This window comes from Fistularia commersonii, chromosome 4, assembly GCF_037954325.1.
Source record: "Fistularia commersonii isolate RoL2024-O1a breed Wild chromosome 4, RoL_Fcom_v1.0, whole genome shotgun sequence".
Classification (NCBI taxonomy): domain Eukaryota; kingdom Metazoa; phylum Chordata; class Actinopteri; order Syngnathiformes; family Fistulariidae; genus Fistularia; species Fistularia commersonii.
The window spans coordinates 5,660,699-5,669,420 of record NC_141287.1 but is presented as its reverse complement, the minus strand read 5'-3'; the positions used below and the strand labels follow the sequence as shown (position 1 = coordinate 5,669,420).

Below are 8,722 nucleotides of genomic sequence, written 5' to 3'. Positions count from 1 at the left end.
CTGGGTGTGGTCCTGGACAAAAAACTGTCTTTCTCAGCGAACGTCGCAGCGGTCGCACGTCCCTGTGGATTCCTCCTCTACAACATCAGGAAGATCTGCAGATTCCTCACAGAGGAAACGGCGCAGATTCTCATCCGGACTCTGGTCATCTCTCATCTAGACGACTGCAACTCCCTCCTTGCCGGTGCCCCGGTGGTGACCATCAGGCTTTTGGAGCTTATTCAGGAAGCGGCAGCCCGCCTGGTGTTCAACCATCCCAAATTCTCCCACACAACTCCCCTTCTTATGTCCCTACACTGGCTTCCGGTAGCCGCCCACATCGAGTTCAAGACTCTGGTGCTCGCCTACCGGGCGGTGAGTGGAACAGCCCTGTCTTATCTCCAGGATATGGTGAAGCCTCATGTCCCTACCCGTCCTCTCCAATCTACCACCTCTCGGCGGCCGTCCGCCCCATCGCTCGGAGCCCCCGGCCCCCGGTCTCAGCTCTTCTCGGTCTCGGTTCCTCGGTGGTGGAACGAACTCCCGAAAAAGGTCAGAACAGCGGCGTCGTTGTCCATCTTTCGCCATGAGCTGAAAACATACCTCTTCACCAAGCACTACCCCACTAATCAAAGAAAAAAAACTTTTTTTTCCCCACAGGAAGTAGGATGTTTAACTCAAATGCCGCTGTAAAGGTCACAATTAATCACGTATATGTATGTGTGTGTGTGTGTGTGTGCAGTGCTGCTGTTGGTGTGTAGCAATTCTTATCTTACTCTATGCGATTGGTGCAATTAGAGGAATAGGAGATTTCAAGGTCAGAGTGCGCGTGTGTGTGTGTGCACGTGTGTGTGTGTGTATGTGTGTGTGTGTGTGTGTGTGTGTGTGTGTGATCTGACATCTGAGACATGGGGGGACTGAAGGTGTTAATATTCTGCTCTAGCACTTATCATTATCAGGAAAAGTGGATTAATTTTCCATTCTGGCCGGTTCAGATTGCCAAAATTTAGTTTTTAACAGGACTTCAATACAGAGTCGCTTTCAAATTTCTTTTCATGCTGCTGATCTGAAACATTTTTCATTCATGAAAAAGATGCCATCAAATGTATACTTGTAACCTAAAATTCAAAGGGTGATCAAAACAAAAAAACGATGAAATGAATGTATGTATGTATCTGGTTCTGAGATGGCTATTTGGTTGAGTGGTCACTTCTGACCTCCGACTACTGGTACTTCGGATCTTCGGGACCGAATTGCACTTTTTGTAAGTCGCTTTGGATAAAAGCGTCTGCCAAATGACTGTAAATTAATGTAATGTAATTTCCCCATGGGCAAGCAATTGGGTAGAACCCTATGACTGACTGGGTAGCCTTAACTTTACTTTTCCCCACCTGATAGTTTGTAACACACACGCACGCACACACACACACACACACTGACAATATTTCACAATAACAATGTGACGCTTCATAATTAGTAGCACCTGCCAAATTTCCCCAGTAGATGGCGCAGAGCTTTCGCTTTACAAGAACTTCCCCCGTAAAACAGTCTTAACTGATGTGATCACTTAACTTACAAATAGATCACAATACTTACTAATTTATCACAAGACTTACTGACATATAACGATACTCAATCAAGTATCATGATACTTACTTGGATTGAGCTTAGTTCCCCGGTCAAAAGGCCAAAAAATAAAAAGTATGTGTTGAAAAAAAATGATATCCAATCAATATGAAAACAAGTGGATGGTGAAAAGTTCTTGGGGTTTTCGTATGATGCATCACATGATGATCAATTATTATTATCAATCTTATTGACAACAACACATGTGGTACCTTTCTACACGATTCATGTGTAAAAAGGTGGTAGTTTATCTGAAGTGCAGCTCAGTATACAATATTTGAGGGGTTTTAGAAATTCTTCAGTGCAGTAAAGTAATAGTTGATGCGCAAACTAAATATAACTGACATAACTTGATTTCAGAAATATTCAATCATCCTAGGAAAAAAAAAAGAAAGTGGTTAAATGGCCTCATAATCACTGTCTCAGGACAATAATCAGCCTTGAGTTCTGCCTGGTGATGAAACATGAAAAGTAATCTGACAGTTAAAAATACCCTGGTGTCAACTCTGCTGCCTGGCAAGGCCACACACACACACACACACACACACACACACAGGGTGTTTACAAACAGGCCTTGGGAGGGACAAGTCAGGAAAAAGGATCATCACTTCAACCATGAAAGGTTTTGTTTGGCACCTCTGAGCACACACACACACACACACACACACACACACACACACACACACACACACACACAGTGTCATTTATGAAGTCATTCTGGACACCCCCTTCCTCACACATACACATGCACAGTCATTTATAAATTCATGCTGGATCCCCCCCTTACTCACACACACACACACACACACACACACACACACACACACATAAACAAACCCGGAGACCCCACACCCAAACTGAAAAAAGTAATAATGAGGTTCATGATGAATCATTTTACCAAAAAAGGCAGGACGGTTGAGTCCTCACAACATGAGAAAGACTTGACACACACACACACACACACACACACACACACACTCATACACACACACACACACCCCTTCCCTGCCCTACCCCAACAGCGCGGTTTAAAAGGCGGCGCTCCGCGGGCCCTGGGGATGAGCTCCAGACGCACCGAGGGCAAACGCACCTTCCCAAGAAGCCGATACTAGATATCGATCTCTGGAACATATAGGATAAACTCAGAGCTTATCAGTGACGTCATGAAGTCTCCAAAGCGGACCCCACAAGGTAAAGAACAACTTTTTAATATCAAAATAATTGATATGTAGCAGCAATGTAACACGTCAATGTTTTTTTTTTTGTTTGTTTGTTTTTGTTTTTTTATGAATCAAATTGGATTTATTTATTCATGTTATTTAGCGGTTTATTCCTTGGTTTATTAGCGGTTTATTCCCTGTCCTTCTCTCCCGCGCTTTGCAGCCAAGTTTGTGAACGAGGAGGATCTGAGCGACGTGCTGGGCGAGTTCGACGCCGTGATCGAGGACTTCACCTCCCCGGTGGAGAAGCGACATTTCCGCTACGACGAGCACCTGAAGACGGTGAAGAGGAGGAGCAGCGCCAGCGTCAGCGACAGCGGCATCAGCGACACCGACAGTGAGTCCGCTCGACTCGACTTGATCTGATCCGGTTGCTTTTGTGCGCGGAAGATGTCAAATATTGCAGGAGGAGGAGATAGAAAACACACCTGTCTGTGAGAAGGGACTCCATCAATCCTGATGTTCTGGACTTTTTATTTATCTCCACCCTTACATGCCAATCATTTAAGGGTGGGTTGTGTATGTGTGTGTGTGTGTGTGTATGTGTGTGTGTGTGTGTGTGTGTGTGTGTGTGTGTGTGAAAATCCTCAAGGGGATGAGGTTTTATATCTCCAAACTAGGGATGTGGGACCTCCATGGGGGAAAAAAAACAAATACATACATGTATATAATGTGCTTTTGTGTATATATATATCTGTGCATGTGTGTGTGTGTGTGTGTGTTTGTGAAAATTCACAATGGGATGAGGTTTTATTTCCAAAACTAGGGATGTGGGACCTCCATAGGGGGGAAAAACATATACATACATGTATGTAATGTGTGTGTGTGTGTGTGGGGGGGGGTGCCTTTGTGTGTATGTGCGTGTGTGTGTGTGTGTGTGTGTGTGTGTGTGTGTGTGTGTGTGTGTGTGTGTGTGAAAATCCACAATGGGATGAGGTTTTATTTCCCAAACTAGGGATGTGGGACCTCCATGGGGGGAAAAAAACATACATACATGTATATGATGTGTGTTTGTGTGTGTGTGTGAGACCATTGGGGAGCAGTGAGAGGGTCTGTACAGATGATTTGGAAGAGGGACCCAGAAAACTTCACGTTGTGATCCTTTAACACGCTTTGGCAGCTGTTTGTAGCTGCCCATCCGGTATCTGGGGTCAACCAAAGTATCCCCATCACCTCGCACGGGGAGGATTCCTGCTCAGATGGCGTCCTCTCCATGGCGCTGTGATGGAGTGGGAGCCGTCCCCCCACGCAGGGATGAGCCATTGTGCTGTGGACTGATGAATGGATGCTCTGTCTAAAAAGGGACCCATACTAAAAGTGCACAGCATGATATAAGAGTTCAATTTTGGGGGCTTTTTCTTCTTTTTTTTACCCCTCAGGAAGTAGGATGTTTAACTCAAATGCTGCTGTTAAGGTCATAATTAATTGCGTGTTTGTGTTTGTATGTGTGTGTGTGTGTGTGTGTGCAGTTGCTGCTGTTGGTGTGTGGCATTTCTTATCTTACTCCGTGCGATTAGTGTGATTAGAGGAGTGGGAGATTTTGAGGTCAGGGTGCATCCGTGTGTGTGTGTGTGTGTGTGTGTGTGTGTGTGTGATCTGACATCTGAGGCACTGTTCTTCAGGGAGACATGGGAGACTGAAGGTGTTAATATTACTTACCGTTATCAGGGAAAAGTGGATTTATTTTCCTTTCCGCTGGTTCAGATTGCCAAAATTGAGTTTTTGAGTTTTTGGCAGAACTTCAACACAGAGTCTCTTACAAATTTCTTTTCATGCTGCTGACCTGAAATATTTTTCATTCATGAAAAAGATGCCATCAAATGTATAATTGTAACCCAAAAATTCAAAGGGCGGAGGAGAGAAACAGCGATTTCTTAATATTTTTATTAAAAGGCGTCCAGGAATCGCCGGGGTCGCCCTTCCAACCGGTGACATCACAGTTTGTCTATGAAACATCTGTATGTGAAACATATACAAGCACCTGCATGTGTGTGTGTGTGTGTGTGTGTGTGTGCGACGAGTCACAGGAGAAGGCTATCATTAGAGGTGGAATGTGATGATTGCACGCTGAGCTTTGCTCCATTGACACAGTTCTGAAATCGGGGCTCCTGTGTGTGTGTTCCATGCAAAGCGTCGGGACGTTTGGGAGATAAACAATCTCTTCCTCCTCAGGCGCCGAGTCCCTGAACAGGAACAGCTTCAGCTTCAGCGACGAGAGGCTCGACTCCCCCATCGTCCTCTCCCCGACCTCCGCCTCGCCCCCTCTGATGTCACCCAAACGTAAGCTGCACTTTTAACGCTCTTCAGATGGGATGAGATGATCAAAAGATGATAAAGATAATCGATGTCCGCGTGACGATCCATCCGTCCGTCTCCTCCGCAGCCAAACTGGGCGACACTAAAGAACTGGAGGACTTCATCGCCGACCTTGACAAGACATTAGAGAGTAAGTGCTACATTGCTGTCGGCCCACGTGCACGCCGGCCCGCGGCCACGGGCACATTTGTTGTCGGGTATGCTAACGAGACACATTGGCGGCCCCCCTCGACCCCTGACCCCGAGCGTACACGAGCACTGAGAGGGTTTTGGCTGTGACTGGAGAGAAACCCATGAGTTTACTCACACGTCAGAAGACTTTGAAAAGATTTGGAAACAAACCGGCAGGCCAATTGTGGCCCTCGGAACAATATTTTGTGGCCCCCTGCCTGTGTTAGTGTTAGTGTTAGTGTTAGTGTTAGTGTTAGTGTTAGTGTTAGTGTAAATGTGGCCCGCGTGTTCATTCTCACGTGCATCTGGGGGTTTTATACCGTGGGTTTAAAAAAAACAGGCAAAAAAGTGACTTTGTAATGTATTTTTTGCTTCAAAATTTGAAATCAAAATAACTTTGATGAAAAAACGTCAAGTGGCGTTGTTAAAAAGATCTTTTCTTTTCTTATTTCTATAAAAAACATAAAAATGATAGCAAAAAAGAAAGAAAACAGGCAAAATTAAAAAGATTGATTTAATAACCAGAATAGCCACCATTAGCCTTGTAAACGTTTAACCTCCTCTTTTACATACAACCAATCAATCTTCTAATATCTAGTGGCAAATTTTCCCACAGTGAACAGATTTTCTCTTCTAACTCAATATTTTTAGGGTGTAATTTCTTCAATTCTTTTTTTAATATTCATTTTCAATATTAATTCATCAGGTATTTTTTAGAGGAACAGTTAATTACATATAAAGATTTTGATAAGTTACTCCTTTACCAATCCTGTATAACTACCCCCTTTACACTAAAACAACCAAAAATTTGGATTTAGTGTTACTTCTAGATAATGATTTTACTGGTCCGGCCCCCTTGATATCAAATTTTGCGTATGCGTATGCGGCCCACGGACCAAAATGAGTTTGACACCCCTGCTTTAGAGCTTTTATTTGCAGCCGAATCTCAGGTGGTTGTTTGTCTTTAAGGTTTCCTATTTGCCCTTTTGAACTCCCTATGAGAGTTTTCTTCATCTCTATGAGGCCAAAAGACCTCCGATATAACGTCCGCGGAGGTTCTCGGTCATCCAGGTCCGTTCTTGTCAAATTCTCCTTCTTGTAGCCGGTCCCGAACTGAGGCTCTTCGGATGAGCGGTGAAATGTCTTCAAGGGAAGAATCACATCCGGTGGCTACGAGAAGACGATTTTGACACAACTTGCGGTAATATCAAACATGTTTGATATTGTCGTAAGCCCACGACTTGGAAAACACTGATCTAAAGGAGCTCGAATTACCATCTTATATTTAAATGATGTGACGGGATCGAGCGGTGGCGCTCATAAAACGCACAGGTTTTCCTTCCGACTTTCATTTTTTTGTCTGGGACTGTCTTTTTGTGTGAGTTCAGCATCATTTTGCCCTTGCTCAGGGGTGTCAAACTGAAATACACAGTGGGCCAAAATTCAAAACTGGGAGTCACGGGACAATATTGATATTTATTGAAAAAAATCTTCCTCCAGATATAACAATGAAGCCAAACAGGTTTTGCTTAAAAACGAAATATGGAGCAAGCATAGCTTAATACTTTACATTATATAACTTAATATTGCACACATGTAGAATCCTGTTTTCTGCCTAAGTAGCAGGGTGCCAGTATTAGCATAAAGTCACTATGACTACTGTCAACAGTGGAGAGGGCGTTTACGGGTCTTGTTGTGATTTTGGTACCAAGACACCGGCAGAAAATTCTGGGATTTGTAGAATTAGCGATACATGCACTGTAGACTATACCAGTGGGCCAGCTCCAATAGTCATTTAGCATGGCTTTGCGGGCCAAATATAATTACAGTGCGGGCCAAATTAGGCCCACGGACCAGAGTTTGACGCTTATGCCCTAGCTGATATCATTCATACACACAGACACACATATAGAAGTGCGTGTGTTTTTTTTTCGATTTCCCGCCCTTTATCTTTTTTGTCACGCAAACTCATAGCGATGCAGAAACAACGCTGTGGAAAACACATGACAGTGCAATGCGGGATACAGCGCCTTGGGGTTGGTAAAAAAAAAAAAAAAAAAGCGACGCAAAAACCCGCGTGGCTGATCCCTGTGGAAGAGCTTCTAAACCACAGGCCTTGTGAGTGTTGGAACTTGCATCAGCATATGAGGAACGCATGCCGGTGCAAACCGGGGGCTTCCAACTATAAATGTCAGGCGCACAATGAGACCGAAGAGGGAGATGAAATCCTCTATTTTTTACCATTTCTTTCCTTCGCCGCGCGGCTCTGCTCTGTGCTGAATGTCCGCCTTTCATAGCTTCCCGGCTCCCGGTCCCTCTGTGAAACTTAACATTCAATCAGTCAGCCGGGCAGTCGGCCAGACCCCCGTTAGCCCCGGAGAATGGCGCGTTTATTAGGGTCACAAGCGTTTACAACGACCGGTTTGTAAAACCCGACATCTGCCCTTCTGAGAATAGCGCTGGCAACCGGCGGAACCGGGGATACCCGCTCTAATCTCGTCGACCTTTCTGTCTTTTAGGCATGTGACACCGACGCTCACGGTCGTTTTGGAGTTCAGCCATGAGGGAGAGGCTGTCTGGATCCCCGCCGATAAGCAAACCTGCCCCAACACTGAAAACCCCCACCGACAACAACAACAACAACAACAACAACAACAGGATACAACCGGATGGTACAGCACTGCTACGTGGCATCAGGCCGAGCCCGTAACTTCTCCGACTCCAAACGCCCCCGGCTACTGAGCTGACAGACAGACAGAGGCATCCAAATGAGCTTTACAGGTTAAGAAGGACGGAGAGCCTCAGCTGCCATGAGGGAATGGACTCTGTGGCGTGTTTTCAGGTCTGAAGATGTGGACACACTGGAACATTTATCTCCCGCGATCGCTCCCTCATCCAACACATCTGCCGGAGGAGAGTTCAATCATGGCTTTTTTTTTTTTTTTTGTAAGAGAAATGTATTTGTAATTTTATAGAGCGTCATATTGTAAATTTATTGGTCTTTTTTTTTTTTTTTTTTCTCCTGAAATATATTTTTGTATTATATGTAAATAATGATGGTTTCAAATTTTATTAGCCTTGACGTTACACGGGCCGATGGAGGCCTGGCACTGGCTGACCGGAGGAAAGTTGGTTACATGTTTCAACTGAATGTGAACTGAAAACACTCAAAAAACAAAAACTGGAAAGCAATATGTGTATTTAATACAGCCAATACCTGCCAGAGATAACATTAAAGTATGAATATTGTTCTTATAATAACTCGCCTCTTTGTTTTTGAACTGGAGAAGTCTTCAGTTTTATGTTTGTACCGAAGCATCTGGTTTTATCCTCGTGCAGTGGTCGGGCTCGCGAGCCATATATGGCTCTTACGGTGACGGCTCTTATGGCTCCCAGACAGTTTTGAGTTG

At 44.5% G+C, this 8,722-nt stretch overlaps 1 protein-coding gene across 1 annotated transcript; it reads left to right on the top strand.

The window, feature by feature from the left end:
• The first annotated feature begins 2,391 nt into the window (after positions 1–2,391).
• On the top strand, positions 2,392–8,570 carry rgcc (regulator of cell cycle). Its single transcript, XM_086144866.1, has 5 exons — positions 2,392–2,796; positions 2,989–3,162; positions 4,998–5,105; positions 5,209–5,271; positions 7,832–8,570. The coding sequence occupies exons 1-5, from the start codon at positions 2,769–2,771 to the stop codon at positions 7,837–7,839; spliced, it is 381 nt and encodes a 126-aa protein (XP_086000992.1). The 5' UTR covers positions 2,392–2,768; the 3' UTR covers positions 7,840–8,570.
• Positions 8,571–8,722: the final 152 nt, after the last annotated feature.

Excerpts from the sequence above, each read along its gene's own strand:
- rgcc (XM_086144866.1), top strand. The coding sequence starts at position 2,769 with ATGAAGTCTCCAAAGCGGACCCCACAAG. Across the intron at positions 2,797-2,988 it reads TCCAAAGCGGACCCCACAAG|CCAAGTTTGTGAACGAGGAG; the intron begins GTAAAGAACAAC and ends CGCGCTTTGCAG. Across the intron at positions 3,163-4,997 it reads CGGCATCAGCGACACCGACA|GCGCCGAGTCCCTGAACAGG; the intron begins GTGAGTCCGCTC and ends CTTCCTCCTCAG.